The sequence below is a fragment of the Chaetodon auriga genome, chromosome 8 (assembly GCF_051107435.1).
Source record: "Chaetodon auriga isolate fChaAug3 chromosome 8, fChaAug3.hap1, whole genome shotgun sequence".
Taxonomy (NCBI): Eukaryota; Metazoa; Chordata; class Actinopteri; order Chaetodontiformes; family Chaetodontidae; genus Chaetodon; species Chaetodon auriga.
Window position 1 is genome coordinate 8147083 of NC_135081.1, and position 21024 is coordinate 8168106.

General features: G+C 43.9%; 1 protein-coding gene across 1 annotated transcript in view; it reads left to right on the forward strand.

Annotated features, from left to right (window-relative positions):
- The window catches only part of znf407 (zinc finger protein 407), a 139508-nt gene that overhangs the window by 48275 nt on the left and 70209 nt on the right, over positions 1-21024 (forward strand). Inside the window, exon 5 of the mRNA XM_076738167.1 lies at positions 14971-15045. Coding sequence (XP_076594282.1) covers positions 14971-15045 — 75 coding nt within the window. The remainder of the gene's footprint in view (positions 1-14970; positions 15046-21024) is intronic.

Below are 21024 nucleotides of genomic sequence, written 5' to 3' on the forward strand. Positions count from 1 at the left end.
TTTTTTTTCTTTCCATTTCCCCCAAACTTTCCTCCTTTAGACAGAACATGAAATGTTTATGCAGTTTGTGCAAAACAATCCATGTGCAATTTTAACGAGCAATTAACCTCATCAATAAATAAGTAAACAGTGTTTTGGCAGGCTTGTAATCGTGCAGAATGGTATTTGTGTCTTGAGACTGCTGCAGTTGTCCTTGGTAAGCTTTATTTCTGAGGGCATGTACGCCGTGTGTGTATGTGTGTGTGCGCACATGCATGAGTGCATGTTTGCGTGTGTGTGGTTTGCGGGCGGGTTCGGTTTGTGAATGCATCACGCATGTTTGTGTTTTTGCAGATGATAGCATACACTCATCGTGTCATGTGTTTGTAGTAATACTGTTTAAGTGTGTTTTTACATGATTGTGTGTGTGTGTGTGTGTGTGTGTGTGTGTGTGTGTGTGTGTGTGTTGCAGTATGTTTGTGTGTGTGTGTGTGTGTGTGTGTGTGTACTGGCTCCAGTGGTCTGCTCCTCATGTAAAGAGATAGCATCTTCCCACAACAGATCAATAAGAGAATATTTCTAGAATCCCTGCTTCTGTCTCCGATTTAACCAAACTGTGTGTGTGTGTGTGTGTGTGTGTGTGTGTGTGTGTGTGTGAGTGAATGAATATGAAGAATACCCAGAGTGACAACCTCACTTGGATCCTGGTGGTTAGGTTGAACTTTGCTGCCATGACTGAACCGACTGGCACATTATCACACTCATATTTTGGTTTGTCTCAGCTCTGCAGTCGAGTGTGACTCCAGTTCCGTTTGTGTTTCCTGTTTGTATGTGGCCTGTTCATCAATCAGTCCAAAAAGACTCTTGCTACCACCTCAACAGTTGTGCTACATTTGGTAAAAGTACTATGTCTCATATGAATTATCGTGTCCTTTCTGCATACACGCACACACTTCTATTATTGGTATGAAATATTGACACACATGTGGAGACACTCTGTCTTGCACATGCAATCTCCACCACCCCCACTCTTCACCCACCTCATGTTTACTTGCCGTAAAGTGTCCTAACGGGACACAGCTACACATGATTTATGGTGCCAGATATGATTAGATCCCATGTATTTTTACACAATGGACACATTTTTTGCATGTGGTGCCCTAAGTGGGAGCCAGTAGTCATTAATGACTGAATAAACAGCGCGTTCCCCACTTATTAAAATATAGCTTCATGTTTCCTCCCCATTACTCTGGTGGCGGCAGCGTCTTGGCAACAGAGGACACCCCGCTCTGAGTGAAAGTGAAAATATTTATCTAAGAATGTAAAATATAACTGAAGATCTGTTTCTTTTAAAGGCTGGCATGTGACAGAGAGTATGGAGTGGTAAATTAACAGTGACTGACTGTTCAGTGTTTAATGGGACATAAGCTATGAGTCAGTCCGAAGGTACTTGGACAAAACAGTTTAAGATATTCCCAAGTAGTAATTCTTGACTTTCTTGTTTTTAGGATGTTGTCTCCATCTTTGTGCCTCTCTATGTTTGTTCTTCTTGAGATTTTTCCATTTGACTATTTGAACAATATGTTTCTACTTTGTTTAAGCGAAAGAATGTAATTTAATATTGCCTTGCAGTGACGTTTATGCCTGCAGCTAGCCACTATTTTCATGATCAATTAATCTGCTGATTATTTTCTTCATTTATCCCTTTGTCCATAAAATGTAAGAAAATCACAAGAAATGACCAGTGCAGATTAAAGGAGCCCAAGGTGACGTATTCAGATCGCTTTTTTTTTTTAATCAACAGTCCAGAATCCATCCTGGTTCTCTTTACCCTCGTATAAGACAAACAAAAGCAGCAGCGTAAAGAACCACAGAAACTTCCATCCAGTGCAGTGTTGTGTACAAGCTGTACACCTCATGCTCTGCTTCTTCTTCTTTTTTTTTTTTTTTTTTTTTTTTTTTTACACCTTTGACCTGTTTACTCTTTGCTCATGAGAATATTCAGACCTGTTGGTATAGTTTTCACACTCACCCTTTATGTCTTGCAGAGGTTGAACACACACTGTTCAAGGTTAGTCTCCAATTCAGCTCAGTCCAGCTCACAGATAATTGTCAATAAAATTGATCTATTTTTTTAAACTCTGCTCATATTTTTCCATCCTCCTCCCCTCCCCTAGACACTTCCCTTGACTCCCTCACTCCACTCTCCTCTGCCTCTGTCCTTCTCTTTTCATCTTAAGCCAGATAAGTCTGACTCGACTGCCAAGAGCAGCGAGTATCACTGCTTGCCCCCCCCCTCCCCCTTATGTTCTTCTCACAGTGCACTGAAGCCATGTCGCAATTTCTCAGGGAGTTTTGATGCCTGGATGTCTCCTGTCTGGGTCCATCTCGTCTGAGCTGCAGCGCCGGCTCTATGCGATCTGAACTTCGCTGCCTCGCTGCAGGTCAGCCTTCACGGCCGATTAGTGTCGAAGCGCCACTTTGGTCACAAGTTGTCGGGAGCGCTTATCGTGAAGATCAACAGCGATCAGTCTCGCCGCTGCGCTCCCTCTCTCCCTCTCTCTCTCTCTCTCTTTCCGAGTCCTCTGCATCTCCTCCCTCTTTCTCTCTCCTTTCTGTTTTCTGCCCTCTCCCCTTTTGGCATTACCCCCTCCCCCTCCATGTTTTTCCCCCTCAAATCACCATATTTCCATCTACATCTTATCATTGTCATCCTTCCTTTCTCCTACCTTCCCCCCATGCTGTGTGCTGTGTGCATCCAAACAGTGTAAAAATGTTTTTCCTCCCTGACTGGAAAACCTCACGAGGTCAACTAAGATGTGGAATCATAAGGAGTAAGATTCAGACAACATCGTGCTAAGAGACTCTGACCTCACCTGAGCAGCTCATGTAACGTCAGGTGTAGCTAACATGGCCTTCTTTGTTGTCTCGTGTTAAAAATAGGACAGTGTAACCTTTTCCTTTATAACGAATATGAAGGAGGTCACAGGAGGAAGAAACAATCTTTTTGAAACATTTAATTGTCGTGCTATGATCGTGGCTGCTATTCAAGCGTTTCTATAATAACTAGTTATAGTTGTTTCATACTTGAGCTACAGTCTGGTTTTGCTAAACAAACAAAAGTAAGTGAGCACTTTTTCAAGTTGGCAAAAGTCACGTTTCATTCAAAAAAAGAAATACAAAGAAACTTTTCAGTTTCAAGTCACTGTTGTTAACTTTTTCTTCTCGTTGTAAAATAAGGAGGAAACAATTGATTGGTCTCCATCCAGTCAGAGCAAGCTGACGTAAGTTTAACCAATCAGCTCAGAGGGCAGCTATAATCTCTGTCCTCTTGTCTTTTTTACGTATGACAGCGTGTGCTGCCTTTACCATCAACTCTTTACTGACTTTTCTCTCAGCCCTCACTGCACTGTGTTCCATTTGTCCAGTTCAGGAGACACAGATTCAATCTGTATTTATCCACCCCCCTTCTAATCCCTCCATCCCTCCTTCTCTGGTGTCTCTGTGTGCCGTCTGGCCTCGTCTGTGGCGAGAGCGGAGACGAGTCATGTTTGGCCTGTCAGTATGGCTGCTAGTGTCAGTATCTGGAGCTGCTGGTTCCTCTGACAGCGCTGGAGGGGCTGCTGGTCCTAGCAGAGTGCAGCCGTCACCCTGTGACACGCTCAGTGTCACCGATCCCCTCCGTCTGGTGACATGGCACCCCCCCTACCCCCACCCCCCTGTCCTCATCTTTGCCCACCACTCCCCCCCCCCCTCCCAGCCGGTGGCCTTTTCACTGCCACTCTGCAGTCACTCAGTCAGTCAGTCACTTACTGCATCACTGAGGAGTCTTTAGTAAGAGCTGCACTACATGTGTTTGTGAAAGCTGATACCAGTCTTTTTACACTGACGCTGGCAGCAGTGTTTACAGTCGATACGCGCTATCTTTACCTTTTTCAAAATTCTGGTTAGATAGATAGATAGATGGATGGATGGATAGATGGATAGATAGATGGATAGAGAGCCTGTGCACAGCAGGACTAAATATGTGTGTGATTTAATCTGGCCTTGGCGAGTGTGCAGCAGTGACAAATGGATGCTCACTATGAAACCCCCTCATCCAAGAGACAGTATTAGTTTTTGCTTTAATTACCAGCAGCAGTAATGTTTCCTATCCATAACTGTCGGCCTGCTAGAATGCAGCCTGGCAGAGGGGTGAGGGCCTTGTCTCTTCTCTCAGTGGGCCTCCTGTCTCTTCTCCCCCCCCAATCCGTCTATCCTCTCTCCCTTCCCTCCCTCCTCCCCCCATCTCCCTCCCATCCCCTCTGCGCCCGCCGCATCTTTCATTTCAATATTTCAATATTTATGCCTCATCTGAGAAAGTTCAAAGTCACAGTAAGGAGGCATAACTTTCTCCCGCCTCCCCGCCGACAGCGCAGGACCCTGCCTGGTGGACAGGAGAGGAGAGGCTGCTGACGGCTGGTCTCCCCTCCCCTCCGCTGGTCACTGGTGACAGAGAGAGAGTGGAGAGGCCTGGCTCCGGAAGTCGGATGCAAAGACAGACAGCTTGAACTTGAGTGTAATGGGAATGGGTATTTAAAGCTGACGATGGACACTGACAGACCTTGTTTCTAGTATTTTGTGTAAAAAAACATGCTTTTTATAGTAATAATAATGTATTTCAGCATATTTTTTGTAGAATCTAATTGAAAGTGTGTTAAAAGCAGCTGCTCTGACTAATAGTTTTCCAGCTTTTGCAATCAATCAATAATTGATTGATAATTGATTGCAAAATTAGTATTTTTATTTAAAAAAAAGCTGCATCCCATCCAGCCTAATTGGACAATATTTAATATTCAGGTTGAAGCCAATATCAGTCCTTTGGTGTGGCACAAGAGTGGACACCCTAAGCTGATATTAGGTTGCACAGCATGTAGCACCTCAAAGATCCAGGGGCAGCACCGAGGTCCCATGGGTGCCTGTGTTGGATGTGTTATCCATGTCTGAGCCCATGTCACTGTGCGGCAACATTTTTCCGTGGGTCTCACTGACCATCCCATTAGAAAACCCAGAGCCAGTTTTAATAAATAAAAGCGTCTGACAAGTCCGTCCTTTGCCATAAAGATCTTTGACAGCCGCCGTCTGGTAATAGATTAGCCTAATTACAGCGTCCCTGAGTTTAGATCACAACGTCACGTACTCAGCCTGTCGCTCTAATAGCCATTACAGCCACTACTCTCCATTCCCCTCCTGTTAATGTAAAGTTGTAAAGAAAAAGAAGAAGAAGAAAAAAAAGAAAAGAAAAGCCAAAAGGAAAAGGTCGTCCTCATTTGCATGCAAGCCTTCATTAGAATATGCGAATATGCTAAGGACCGGAGCCGGCGCTTTGCATGTGCAGGTGATGAATGGCCAGTGCATCGCAGAATAGGCCGAGATGGAGGCTTCGTCACCCTCATCTGCATAGCATACTTTATTTACTTATTTATTTATTTATTCATTTACTTTTGAATGCTCGCTCTCTGTGATACATCTCGCGTCTGAGGAGGACCTTTGCAATTTGCTCCCCCTCCCTCCATGCACACACACACACACACACGTGCGCTTCAGTAAGACAAGGCTTTATTAAATGGCTGAATGAGAGCTTTGAGTTTTCACACGGCTTTCTTTGCTCTTGGTAAAAAAGAGAATGTTTGGATGGCTCGTACTGTAAGTCTTTTGTGTTTGCTTACCATCTTATACGTTTCAGTGAGGACTGAAACAAGGTATAAAGGTAAAAATTGTCTGTTTATCGAGCAGGGATTCAACCTGTGGAGCATCAGAGAGCGTCAGCGGTGGGAGAGAGGCCAGCGTTCGTTTGACTGAAGGAGTGTTTTTTATGGGGGGGGGGGGGGGGGGGGGGGGGGGGGGGGGCGTTGTTACGTGTTGGTAGGGTGGGGTTTGCGGGGTGGAGGGCGAGTTTCCAGAAAGAAGCTCTTCTCTTCACTCTTCTCTGCTGCCAGGGCGGCAGATGGTGGGTGTCAAGACAATGGCAGCAATAGCCAAACAAAGACATTCTTTGTGTGTGTATGTGTGCGTATGCATACTTTCTGAGAGGTGTAGAAGTGCGCTAGCGTTGAGTAGGAGGCAACAGCATCTATAATAACACTTGAGCGCCGCATTGTATAAATTCCTAAACTGCGCTCTCACTCAGTACATTGTTTCATTGCATTTCAGGCGGCTGACACCTCACCAAGGAGCGGCTCTGAAACTTACTGAGAAAGTACGTCTGGTGACAGATGTCACGCAGGGGACAGCCCCCGAAAAATGTTCAGAGTGCCCGCCCAATGTCCCTCTGATTGGCTAGTTTTCGTTGCTTGGTTTGGGTTAGATGGTGGGAAATTAAACCAGGGTCAGAGCCAAACAGAGGCAGTGTAGGGGCAGTTCATCACAGACAGAATAACACAAGGATTCAGAATAATGGGCCATTGAACATGTGGCGTAGCACCGTCACATTTGCAGCTCAACTTCCCGTCTACCCAGAGAGCAACTTCCACTTACTGCATTTTTTCCTCTCCATCAACAGTTCTGGTTGTGTGAGTCTAATAAGTCATTCTTTGATAGGATTGCTGAATATTAGATAAGTACCACAGCAGTTTATTTTGCTTCTCTGGAGTGTGACCTTAGCTGCCCTTCACAGAGGCGCGAGGATAATGAGAGTGGTAGCAGGCCGACAGACAGGCCTGACATCCCAGCTACGCCCTTCACTCAGCTGGCTGAGGAAAAACGTCAATATGGAGGCCTTATGTTTTATGGATTATCTGCTTTAGCAAAACTATAGTGAGAGAAATACAACTCTCGCTTGTCATGTTGCCTCAGTTCTTTTTAATGTGCGAGACCACTCACCAAAACAACAATGGTCGAAATTAGAGGCTGTCTTCTTTGTTTGTTTCTTCTCAGTTTTTTCCCTCTTCACCCCTCGCTCGTCATTCTTAGTATCTTCCGATCGCTCAGGTTTGAACACAGTGATCCGCTGTGCTTTGATTTACCAAAGCCTGCTTTTTTTTTTTTTTTTTACCTTATTTTGAAGAGCTATAGTATTGGGTTTTGGACGTATGTTTGATTTTATACGTCATCATTTTGAATAGATCTTCGGCGTGCATTGTAGACACATTGTGGTGTGTGTCCAGAACAAAGCCTGTTATTATAGACCTCCTGTGTGAATTAAACACACGCGGCATGTCTAGATGTTTGTGTAATTTATTTTTATTTCTGGAGTTAATTATTTATTTTTACAGCTCTCTCCTTCTCTCTTCTCCACTCATTCTTTCTTCCTCTCTTTCTTCAGTCTCTTTTTCATACATTTAATTTGTTCTCAGAGGACAGGCAGATAGAGTGTACAGTAAACAGACTGAATAAATCATGTTTGGGATTTTTTTTCCTTCTTTTTTTTGGAGGGGGGTGGTGGGTGGTGGTCTCAGGGATACTGTTGGTTTTCATCCCCAGGAGGCACAGGGGAGGCTTGCTGTTGTAAACGAACCCAAGTGGAGCCCTGTTATCCACAGTTTAATCTGCCCACTGGGGGCCAGAAAGGGTCGGGAGGGGGCCTCATCACAGCTCCTGGTCCCTGAAGGAGCACAGAGGGTGCAGAGGTGGGGACGGAGGTGAGAGCGGCGGTTGGTATCTTTCCCCTCAATTAGACTCTTTAACAGGGTACGGGGCCCTGCTGGGGTGTGTTCCTGTTATAATGATGCCAGCCTTAATGGCAGTGGTCAACTGGAAAAAACTGGTCACAGCTACACCAATATATCAGTGTGACTGGCTGATTAAAAATACAGCGCCACCATCAGCAGTGTTGTCTGCCTCTGATACGATGTAGCAGCCTCTCATTACAGATGGTCAGTTTTTATTGTTGTTATGCCTTCAAAGAAATCATTTCAAGCCAGGGAGGAAGGGTTTTATGTAAACCAGCAGTCAATAGCATCAGTGTGTAAATCTAGGAATGGAAGCAAACACCTCTGGCCTTCAGGAGCCTTCTAAATGAATTCCATCAGCGTGTCCTTTAGCTGCATCCTGCGCTGGTCTAAGAAGAGCTGCTTCAAAACTGTTCTTGAGTTTTGGAACTATAAATGATTAAATTTAATGCTTTTTATTTATCACCACTAAATACTAGCTGTCGGGGGCATTTTTTTTAGGCAACACGTTAGACGAAGTTCTGACCTTCACTGCAAACATGCCGTTTGAGGAGAGGCTTTCAGATGTGAGCAGTCAGAGCCTGCTGGCGATGGTCATAATACTATCAACTTTGTAAAACTATATTCAGGGATGTATGATAATTTTGCTGAAAGCCAGATTTAGTGCCAAAACAAGCTTAATAATATTGAAAGTACAAAGAACCCAAATAGGCCGTTTTTTTTTTTTTTTTCCCACTCCCCACCCATCACCTCTTCTCCCAGCATACAGCGCGCACACACACCTGAGGAGACCTTATAAACATAAGGAAACCTGCATTACAAATTACTGCACATCATAGAAATTGTGCAGCAAGCTTTTTAAAATACCAGCGCTGCCAGTGAGGCGCTTTGTAATTTATCCCTTCACGGCTGTTAGCTGCGCCGCGCAACGGTGATTTATTTGGTTTAAGAGAAGTTTTGTTTAGAGAGATAATGAGCAGGACTTCTCTTTAATGATTTAACACGGCGCGGTGGAAAGGAGAGGGGGAGAAAAAAAAGGCACATATATTTTTCATATCTTTAACTGCACTGCAGAGAGGAAGGGAAGGAAGGAGAAGGAGATGCATTAGCAGGAGAAGCTAACAGCCTTTAACAACCCGCATTTTTGATTCATTTTGTTTTGTTGTGTAAAATGAGACTTTCTCACCTCCTCGTAACGCAGCTGTATTTTAGTGTATGTATTTCATTTCAAATATTTCTCAGGACGTGTCCCGTCTTCACAGCCCATAGTGGTTTCTCTTTCCGTTTTTTTTTTTTTTTTAAATCCATAAAGTGAACCACATTTGTGCTGATTCCACACAATATGCCAGCTCCTACAAGCCTATTTTGAAAAGTGCTATAGCCACTTGTGTAACTGTCTGTAGCTTCTTCTTTATACACCTTTCTTTTCATCTTTTACAACAAATACAGTATTATTCCTTCTTGTTCAGCATTTTCAAGTTTTCCCCCTCACTTAAGATTTAAATCCCAAATTAAAGCAGTTAATTAGAAAATATAATGATGCTGAGTAGCATAATCTGCAAACAGTGCAATGACGCTCAGAGCTGGGGGCTCCGTAACACTGAAACTGCCATCGGCGCATAACGATGATGATATCAATAATAGATTACTTCATCAATCGCTGTTCTCTTGAAGATGGAAATGCGCTGTTGGGAAGGGACTGCATTTTTAGTTTTCATTATTCTAATTTTTTTTTTTTTTTCCCTTCCTCCCTCCCTTTCCCGTAGCTTGAAAATGTCTGTTTCATCTCACATTAGGGTGTGCTCTGCATAAGTGCAGGTGGAACTTGCTCTCCCTCTAAATGATCCTTTAATGGAACAGTGTGCACTGGAGCTGGGAACTCTATGGGGCGCTGCCACTGTCGATGAGAACTTTGCCTCAATCAATCCGTCAAGCCCCATCACCTGCCTCAGCAGATGATCCAAAAACCCCTTTGGAGAAGCAAAGTGAGCTTTTTATGTACCTCCTCTAAGACTAGAGGACACACACGCGCGCACACACACACACATACACAGGCACGCACAAGCGACAGCATCATAAGTGAGAGGTGTCTGTTTCATTGAGGGGCTTGACGTTGATCAGTCGTCGGAGAAACACTTTGCCTCTCTTTTATTTTTATCAAGATCATCTTAGAATAGATCAAGTACTTGCTTCGCTCTGGCTCGGGCATGAAAACAAAATCAATTCAGATGTTTTATTTATTTATTTTTCCTCCCCAATATCTGTTACATTATGGGATGTTTCCATAAGCGGATCTCTTAGAAGCCCGAGCAATATTGATGCGAAGTCGCATCTTGCTTCCGTCAAACAAAGCGACAGCAGCGCAAACTGCATTCGCCCCTGCTCCTCTCCCTAGTTCACTCTCGCTCCAGCTTATCTCGCTACTCCATCATGATTTTTCATATTCCTTCATTTCCCTTCTTTCTCTCCCGTGGCTTTTCTTTCTCCATCCCTCCATCACTATCTATCTCCACATCTGCAAATGTGACACCACATTTAGTTCGCCCCATCTTCCGCTATAGGCCTGCTTGTAGAACACCCATTAAACTCGAGCCCGTACGCTCGGCAGAATCCCTCCTCCTTCGGTCCTTATTCTTGACGTCTGCCTGTCTGTCTCTCTGTCAGGAAAGCAGTCGCTCCATCTGTCAATAAATGTCTTATCTCTCGACTTCTTGTTCCTGTCTGTTTATCTGTCTGTCTGACATGTCGGCAGCTGTCTCGGCGCTCCAGGGTTGCTGTCAGCCAAGTGTTGGTTTCTGTTCTTCTGTCAGTTCACCTGCCTGTCAAAGCTTCTCAGATTAGACATGTCAACTTACCTCCAGGTTTTCCGCTTCTCCGGGATGGGTTTATAAAAAAAAGATAAACAAGGAGGAAACACATTATGTTTACTCAGAAGAGTAAATTAGCTGTGGCATTGTGAAATGTTCTTTTTTATGGGCTGCATCTCCCTCTTCAGTGTTAAATATAGTACTTGGGTGTGGTATCCTTAGATATTAAATGTGCTAATGTGTGAGTTACATTTCTTCTGTCAACAGATCATTGTCAAATTACTTGTAATGGCTTTACAAAAAATAAATCTGAATTGGTGTCTGGCAACTGTTTCTAATGTAAGACTCTGTTTTCCATAAATCCTGTTGCTCCATTGGCCATTTACCCTGCATTAAAAGAGGATGAGGATATAGAAAGTCTTTGAAGACTAGACAGAAATAGGAGGTGAGGCAAAGCAATATCAGACAGGAAGGAAGTGTGAGCAGAGAGGTGGATGGGAAGAGGTAATACTGATACGAGTGGTAGGAGAAATAGAAGATGGAAGTGAAGAGAGATGGAGGAAGCTGAGATGGCAGAGGAGATGGAGGGAGGAGGGTGCAGAGGGGAGCTACCTGCTGCTGATGGCAGTCAGAGTCAGTGAGGGATGGAGGGCGATCCAGCTGTGACATTAAAGCAGCAGGTGGAGGCCATCATTAGGACTGGCACAGGAGGCTGGATGAGCCCGCACACACTCATTTCTTTGGGGCCCAGCGGACCGCCGGAGAGTGTGTGTGCATGTGTATGCTTCTCCTCAAAAAGAGCTGAAGCATAGTCCCATAACTTCAGAGCTCATCCCCACCTCCTGCTTTCATCTTTCCCTCATGGAAGCCCTGTTCTTCCTCAGGTTTCAGCGACTTCGCCCAGTGAGGGTTGAGCGCTTCCTGCATCTGTTATCTCCCTCGTAATGGTTTTTCGGTTACCTTTTAACCAATTAAAATACAGCAATTTTTTTCGATTTCAGCGTAATTTTTCACCTCATATCTTTTCCTATGTTGCATTCACACTGTAGGGGCGCACAGCAGGCAGCAAACTGGAAGTTCAATTGTTTTCAGAGGAAAAAACGATTAAGAAATTGTGCCAACGTTTGTCTTCTTCAACCGTAGTTGAGACAACACAGCTGTTTAAAAATCAGGTAAATGTGCTGTGTCTTTGTCCAACAGCGTCTTTTCTGATTCAGTCCTCTTGTCATGTATTGCAGAATCCTGGAGAAAATAATTTAGCTTTTGGTAATGCCCTCCGTTTCCCCAGTCTGGAGATTTCTTTGGTATGTCAGGATTAAGCGTCCTCTTTGACCTTTCAAGGTTGATTGTCAAAACCCAAAGAAACCAGAAAGTTACTCACAATAAAGTTGGCAAAGTATGTCATGTCTGACCTGGCTTTCTCCCAGCATGCCTTGTGCGTAGCTCTCGGGAATGGGTGTGCGTGATTTGAGGGGCGGTGGGCTACGGTACGTCTAAGCCGAGTGTTGCTCCGGGCCTTTTCTTAGATCTCCTATCCCTTCCGGACCTGTGGATGGGCCTATCCAGGAACACCATTAGGCAAATGAAGTTGTTTGTATCAAATATTGACATGTTATCTCTTCATCATCAGGCAGCGGGAGGGAAGAGAGAGAGAAAGATTGTAACTGTGGGTAATTGAGCCGTGTCTCCCCTGCTTATCGGTAAAGCTCCGGCACGTCACGGACCTAACGAGCTGTGGCGCGCCGATTAGTCTGAAGGGAAAGTCGAACGTGAAACACCAGAGCCTCCGTCTTTCTTTTCTTTTCTTTTTTTCATATCTGCAATGGATATTATGAGCCTCCCTGGAGGGCAAAGGCACAGCCTTATTAGTTCAATTCATGGGGGGGAAGAGAATTGATATGGATGAATGGCATGTTAAAGTATCCCTTTGTTACAATAACCATCAAGGCTGATGGTTCGGGCTGATGATGCAGCCCAAGGCAGCAGGACGACAAGCTGAGGCCTTGACCTGGATGGCAGAGGATGCACACACATCAAGGGCAGGGGGCTGATTACACACTGCCTTAAACAAATGGATTTGCCCCTTTAACATTTAGATATGGGATATTTCTGTGTGTTGGTGTGGGTATGTGTGTGTGCGCACATGCATAAGAGATAGGCTACTTGTAGATGTCTGTTTTTGTGAGTAAGGACTGTCATTTGTCTGACTTTGTATCAGCGTACACTGTGCGTGTGTGTGAATGCTGCCTCCGTTTTATCTCAACGTTATGAGGAATGGTAGTTTGGGCGTATTAGATAATCATATGGTGAATAGCTAATTGTGAATGCGTTATCATCACCATTTGTGTGCTTCGTGAGTATTCATATTTTTCCATTTGTGCCTAGCTATTTGCAGTTGCGCATATTGTTATTGTGCATTTCTGTGAATATTAACACCAATTTGTTTGTGTGTGTGTGTGTGTGTTTGTGTGTGTGTGCCTGTGCCAGGTGCCAGGTGCCTCCACAGGGCATTACCCATCTTGCACTCGTGCCACTCTGAGAATAATCCAGTAAAAAATGGGCGAGATGAGAATCTCACAACATGCCAGTTTGATTTGTACCCCTCGCTATCAAAGAATGCTAATTAAAATCATATTTTGCATATGTCTTGTCTTTCATGCGCATATGCAAATTGCCCCTGTTGCCTTTCAGCACTCTGTAATTAGGTTTATGAAGGACAGCTGTAATACATAATTAACAGAAATGTTTGCAAGCTCTTTTTTCTCCACGTCTAAACACGACGACTTAAACAGGCATGCGTGAAGTGTTCCAAGGCTGTGCTTTTCTCTCAAATATATTGATTAATTCTTTTACCCCCACCCTCTCAGAAATATCTTAATTATGCTGTTTGTTTATTTATAGATGATGCCGTCAGTCAGCAGCGCTTCCAGTGGGCCAGAGGAGCTCAGCATTTTGATCTTGCCATTCTCCCTGATTGGAGTATACAAGATTTAGTCATACGCTCACTCCCAGTTTAACTCCAAGGCAACATTCTGGACGGGTGGATGGATTGAGTTAGAGAGGATTGAGAGAATGTGGAGTGATGATAGCGAGGCAAAACTGTGGAACATGTTTGAATATTTATATGGTGGTCTTAGTTAGCGTCTGCCTCAGGGGCCTCCATGACGGACGGGACTCTGGGGCCACGATGGGATGGAGGACACAGCTGTGTGTGTGTGTCTGTGTGTGTGTCTCTGTGTGTGTGTGTGTGTGTTCATCCAGACGGCTGACACAGCGACATAAATGGTGAAATAATTATGCTTTTACTCTATGAAAGACTGACTCCTAAAGTTAGAAGGAAAGCTTCAGAAACAGGCTTTGGCCGGGGAGAAAACAGAATAATGATCTCCTTGGACGAAAGAAAAAAGTGAAACGCTCTAGAAAAGATGAAATGGGAGGAGCGACACAGTGGAGGAGTGTGTGCAGTGACGGTGCCAACCGCATGACTGTCTGTTCAACTCCCTCGGCCTCTTTCATGTAGCTCCATCCTCAGCTCTCAGATGTGGTCATTGTCTCTCAGTTGCACAATAATGGGAAGTGATGGGTGCTAAATGAAAAGGCCAGGGGATGAAAACACTGGTGAAGCAGCGTGGATGTCAGAGTAGTTAGTCCTGTCATCCGTTCATTATGTTTTCATATGCTGTTTAGGAGACACGGTAAACTCAGGGCCCTCGACGAAGTCAGGACGTTGCGGTCACTGTTGAGTTATGGGACCCCGGTATTTTTGACCGTGTGCGTGCAAGTGCACGCGCTGTAGCTACATGTGCGTTTGAATCCTTGCACGTGTGCACGTATTTGTTTGACAAACTGATGCTCAACATGTGGAACCCTTTTCCTGCATTCTCATTCTACTGTCTGACCAAAAAGGTGCCTGTTAAACAAACATTCTCAAACTTTACACTCCTCCTGCGGGGCGAAGTTTTCATAGAAATGTGTGTCTGTTTTGCTGGTCTGTCCTCTGTTAACAGAACAATAGATTGTCCACCCGCAAACCTGCTTGTGACAGATTACATTTAACACTCCGTGTCACATTGGGTTTCCTGGGAAAAGTCGAGGAATGTAAGAGAACGATGGGCCTGTGTTCGAACGGGAACAAAAAGTGAAAAAAGCAGAAATAGCCAAAACAAAGACACAGCATCTTTTTTGTTGTAGCTCAATGTTGCAAACGGTGACAAAAAGAAAATGTGTTCATATCCAGCTTGAGCCGTACTTCAAGAACTCAGTCCACATGACTGCAGAGGCTGTCTTGTAGTGCTCAAATCCTCTCGTGTTTTGTCCCATCCCACTCCTCTTAGGAAGAATCTTTCAGTTACATATGTACCTTAATGTTGCATCTACGGTTCAGACTTTCTTGACATAGACAGCAGAAGACCAGCGTACTTGAAATGAACCCATGTTGTTCAAACTCCTGTACCTCAAACTAACACAGATTCATGTTTCATATTGTATCTTGATGTTTCTCTTTGACTAACCCGCCTTCTTCGTGTGTGTTACAGATGGGCCTTTGTGATGAAGAAACACCTCAGCACCCACCTGCTGGGAAAACATGGAGTGGGACAGCGTAAAGAGAGGTAAAGGAGTTAAACGTCAACGTCAGAATCCGCCTCTCAGTCAAAACGCAAACAAATGTTGTAAAAATGAATTCTATTAGATTTACATTCATGAAAGGGAGAATTGGATCCAGATATGTTTTGACTGTGGAGTATTTTAGCTTGTTTTCACGAGACTAAAGTAAGAGATACAGCAGGCAATTAATTCTACATTTTGGAGGATGACTCTTGCAACCCCTATGGAGGCGTGTAAGCTTTTAAGCAAAAAGTCCCCACTAATTACAGTAAATTTCAAGTTAAATATAACTTGAGATCCTCCCTTTCCCTAATGAGTTAAATGGCTTTCACTCATTCCGTCTGTCTCTGTCTCTTGCTCACATCGCTTTTTTCTGTCAAACTTTATCTGGCTCCCTCCCTCATCTTACTTTCTGCTCTCCCTCTTGAATTAAGGATGAATGATGTTTCTTTTACCATTTTTGTCTACGAATGGGAGCGTGTGTGTTTTCTGTGTGTGTGTGTGTGTGTAATGTCTCCCGCTTGGCCCTGTCTATCAGAAGCAGAGCCCTGCTGTCAGTGTGTGCGCGCTGTCTATGTGTGTGAAAAAGAAAGATGAGGAGATGAAGTTGTGAAGCCCACCCCCCCCCCCCCCGCCTCCACCCCCCGCCCGCCCCTACCCTGACAAGCCAAAACGAGACGTTAAACACCTCTCAATCTGTCAAGTGAGCTGCTAAAATAGAAACAGACCCGCTTTTTCATTACTACGCAACTAAATTGATACTTTTGACAACGTGTGGTATTAGATATGACAAGTGGCTTCAGATATGGAAGTAAGCAGCCCGACCAGATGCCTCTCCATCTCTCAGACATTATTAACTAAATTCCTACTGTCAGCTGTTCATCTGGATTAGATGGAAACAAATCCTCATATCCGCAACTGCTTCAACTTTCTGTTTCATCCACATTTTTCACATCTGTGACCGACCCAGTGCAGCCACAGTCTTCTGCTGTTTGCCACCAGGCTGACTGACCAGGGACTTGAACCGACTGTTGTCCAATTGGCACACACACAACAAAAGCAAGGGAAAAAGAAAACGCAAGAACAGAAACCACTTCTTCTAAAGATGGACGGGTCAAATATTCTTTTCCCCTTCGACAGAGCAGATGCCTCTCCTGTTAGCAGCAGCTAACAACTTATATATATATATCACTATCTTAGCAACTTAAAGAAAAAAATGAACAAGATCACGATTGAGAGAAAGATGTCATTGTGATTACTTAGTTGAAAAAAGCACAGATAAAGACACAAAGGTCACAGGTCAACTGCCACATGCTCAGGCATTGGTTGGCTCAGGAAGCGGCAGTTACTGCAGCACCATCACATTTTGTGAATGATTTTACTTTTTAAGCATTTTTAAGAGTGTGGGATATCCTGTATAACGCGTACTCATCGAATGCTGTTAGAAAAAAGGTTTAATTGATGGCTAGACGTCCCTCAACCACACATACTGCTCAAACAATAACCTTCAACTTTGAAAACGGAGTGTAAAATCCACAAGCGTCTGCATCACGAAATCAATTCAACTTTTATTCAACTCTGTTAAATCCTCATGTTTGCATAATTAGCGGCATGCCTAAAACGGACCGCTGGGCTGGGTCGACTCTACGTGTGCTTCCAGGCCCTAATTCCATTTCTACTACGGTACATGTTTCAGATGTTTATTATGTGATATATTTCACCTGATTACGATGCAAAAAATATTTGATGTGCAAGTTTTGAGACTGAACAACTTCCACATTAACACCAGGCTATAATCTGTCAGAGGAGGCGATGATCAGCCCAAACATTTCAGCGTTCCCTGTCAGTCACAATGTGCTCTGTTTCAGTTCAGGTGGCAACAAGAGAAAGTACTAAACACAAATCGAGTGGATTAGTCTCTTTGTCTGCCACACAAGTGGATCCTTGCTAATTTGAAAATGCAGCTCATCTGAGAAATGCTGCTTTTGCCAAAGCCAGCGAAAGCACTGATTTTAGTATAAACAGCTGAGCGTTTCGACAGCAACTAGGACACAGCTTGGATTGAATTGGCCAGTCGGTAAAAAATTCCCATCTCTTACTGCACAAAGAAGACTTTTTGTGCTCATTACTTTCATAATGGAAGGTGGCAACACTGCCAAGGTCATACAGGACAAGCACACATTCTCACACAAGGATACTGGGCACAAATGAAGCTGTAAGGTCTATGTGTTATCTGATAGCGTTTAGCTCAGTGTGTGTTTTTGCCAAAAACAACTCCAGCCACTCTGTTCAGCCATGAAGCATTTTGCCACACGGCATCCTTACATCGAACACACACACAGAAGCAATGTATGTTAAGTCACTGTATGTTAATGCACACTCATGTAAACTTGCACAGTCCTGTTCATGCACATAAACACTAACTGTACACTCCTATTCCTGCTGTCATCCAAAAATAATTCTTTCATCCCTTGTTTTCTCTCGCTCTTTTTATTGAACCATTCATACACAGTTAAACACATAACTACTATACACCCACATGCACACACTCTCACTTGCGTGCGCACTCAGAGGGAGGACGGCCACAAGGTTTGTTCTATTTAAACCTGTAAAACACAGTGTCATCATTTTTCTGACAGTCCTGCAGACAGAATTTATCTCATCATTAATTAACCATCATATTTCCAACACAGTGCAGCTTAATTAGCACAAGGTCATTGGGGAGGGCTTATTAAGTGGAACAAATTTGGGCAAGTGTAAGAGAGGAGGCAGAGGATGGAGGAGACAGAGGAGAGAGAGAGAGGTGGGATGACAAAGAGGTAGGCAAAGAGAAGAGATTAAAGAAAGAAAGGAGGAAAGAAAGGGAGGAAGTGTGTGTCTGTGTGTGTGTGAGTGGTTTGGTCCGACGTGACAGTGCTGGCTCCAAGATTGATAACTGCACCGGTTTTTGAAAGCCCAGACCTGGAGACTAGGACAGGAGCTGAGGGAGAAGAGAGAAGAGAGACAGGGTGAGGGAAAGGATGGGGGAACTGTGTGAGTGTGTGTGTGTGTGTGTGTGTGTGTGTAGGGGGGTATCTGAACCGGCAACTGGGGACCAGTGAGGGAGGGGGTGGGTTGAGAGGCAATGGGGGTTGTTGGGGGGAGCCAATTGCAAACATATGCTGGCTGGCAGGCGGTGGAGAGATGGATTGCAGTGGGACAGTGTCAGAGAGGCAGTTTCATCACCATCTCTACGGCCCTGTTCACCTGGTATTTTTAGAACACTAGGGAGATCTGTTAGTCAAAGGAAGAAAGGAGGAGGAGCAGGAGGAGGAAGAGACCTGACGAGCCATAGGTAACATCAGGCTCCACTTAGCCAAATCCGTCTGGGACCTCAAACGCCAAGTTATTTTGGGTGGTTTGGGTTTCAAAGGACTGATAGATCTGATGATATTTGGTATCAGTATTCTGTTTTGGTCAATCAGCCTAAACTTTGTTGAGCCACATGAAATCTGTCCCCGTTTGACCTTTCCTGAGCAGAGAGGAGCGGTGAGCAGCCTCAGCCCCACACCTCGGGGCTAATTCCTAAAAGAATAATGCATGATTTAGTTGAAAGTAAAGTAAAAAGCACCAGTTTAGTCGGCCGAAAACATGGCTGAACATACACCGGCCTGTGCGCACTGCGGCGATCAAAGAAAATGAAGCACTTCTTTTTGCTTTCAAACGTGTACATTTTCTTGTCATTTGGAGTCTACTTTCAGCTTACCGTGCAAGTTTTTTAAGCTCTAAAGAAAAGCCACACAAATACATGAAGACCATATTAAAAACACAGTTTATTTAATCATCTATATTTTCAACTGAGGAAAAATCTGTTTCGTCCATACCTCTGTGTAATCCAGTCACAGCGCCTCGTTACAATCAGCTCCCACTAATGAGCGTGGTGGGCAATGATGGTCAGATCTGACTTTAAATAAAAGGCTAATATTAGCCCTACATATCGTTATAACCCCAGTGGGGGATCAGAGGGGAGGATGGGTGAGATGACAGGGTCCAACAATCTGACAGGTTTTGGGTGTGAGAGAGAGAGGAGAGAGCGAGTGAGAGAGAGGAGGTGGGGAGGGGGGAGAGAGGGAGAGAGAGCTGAACTGTTATAAAGTGACACAACTGGGTCTTCGTCTCAGTCACACCACCACTCCTCACTGCAGGCACTGAGCGGGGATGAGGCTTTTTGTCCTTTTGTCTGCCTGCATGTGTGTGCTCTCTCATAGATGTATACTTCCGAGGCCCTCGTGTCCTCGCTGGTTGGCATAAACCAGCCGTGTGGCGTCTGATCGTAATGGCTCGCAGTGATCTCAAAAGGTTTTTATTGTTACATTTTGCACTACAGCTCAGAATTATAATAAGAAGTTGTCATTTCTGTTATCACCCACTTGTAATGTTGCACTGAGTTGAATTATCCTCTTCCCTCAGTGCATTTTCATCTGAATATATAATCTCCCTTATTTAGTTAATGGATGCACGGTCTGAGCCAGCCTAGTGGGAAAACGGTTGTATAGTCTCCAGAATCTGTACAAGTGTTCCCGCTAGTTTGATTTTATTGATTTTGATTGAGTGTTGCACATGAGGAATGCTTTTTTCCTGCTTATTCACTGGAGAACAATAGAGTTATCTTTATTGTAAAACAAGAAGACGATACAGCCATCAGTTTTGAACGTTAACTACAGCGAAGAGTAACTGCCCCCGAGGAGGAGCACGGAATAAGTTGTGTATCACGTCTTTTGAATAACAGCCCACTTTCTTTATATGGCTAAAACTGACATCTATGAAATCACGCTTGTCCATGAGTGCATATGTGTGTCAGTGTTATGGTAAAATTGATTCTCTTCCTTCTCTATTGTCACCAAAACGCCACATATTTCACCACGGTTAGATTTTTATTTCACTCTGTTTTGTTCTAATTTACCATTTTAACATCGGTGTGTGTCTCAGTGCATTTGTGTGTGTGTGTGTGTGTGTGTGTGTGTGTGTGTGTGTGTGTGTGTGTGTGTTCCCTGCTGTTATGCTGGGTCTGCAGGCACCTAAACCAACACTTCAATAACAAGGGAGTGGCTTGAGAGCATGATTGACAGCAGCGACCTTGCCTCAATTGCTTGTAATTAGTTCTTTAAAAACAGGGCGCCAAAAGACAACTGACCTGTCTTGCATACCTGTTTTTATAAGTAATTGTTAAAACGCCTGCCATTTTCATGCTTGTAATAATAAACTCCTTGAACTAATACACTCATCACTCTTGAAACAGGAGTGCTGACAACCCAAAAGAAAGATATATTTGTTTAAGTCGGGGGGTGGGAAGCGTGATAGAAGCTGCTGGGGAGAATGTTTTCAGTGTTTTGGAGATGTCTAATTGCTAAAATCTGCTCACAGTTTTGCAGTGCAGTTGCTGGTACTTCAGCAGCATTACTGTATGTCTGAGCCAAGTAAGCGGGCGCTAAAATCCCTCAGAAGAAAACCGAAAACCAGGTGAAAAAGGCATGAACACAGATCCAGAAATAGCTAGCATGATGCATGCAGCGCAGGTGTGATGACTCACAAAATGAAGACAGGGATATTCAGAGCATCTGTTTTTATATGACTGCAGTGAAGGGATTGTAAAAAAAAAAAAAATGTTTTTTAAAAGAAGTTTCTTCTTTTGGATTCAAACTGGCAGTAGTTTATTTAGATTTTTTAAAATTTGTGTTTGTGTCTTTACATTTTTCAGTTTTTTAGAGTTTTTATGTTTTGCATGCAAGAAAAATTCTGCAGTAAATATGTATCAATTCAGAAATGAACAGCTATGTATTTGAATGGAAAGACTTGACAGTAAACAGATTTTCTAGTCAAATCCAGGTTTACAATTTGCACCACCTTTATTTCTGCCTGCTCACATGACAGAGTTGATATATATATACGTTGCTGTGGTTGGTCACATCGCTGTGCCAGGGGCCGAGCACGGCTGAGTGGGCATC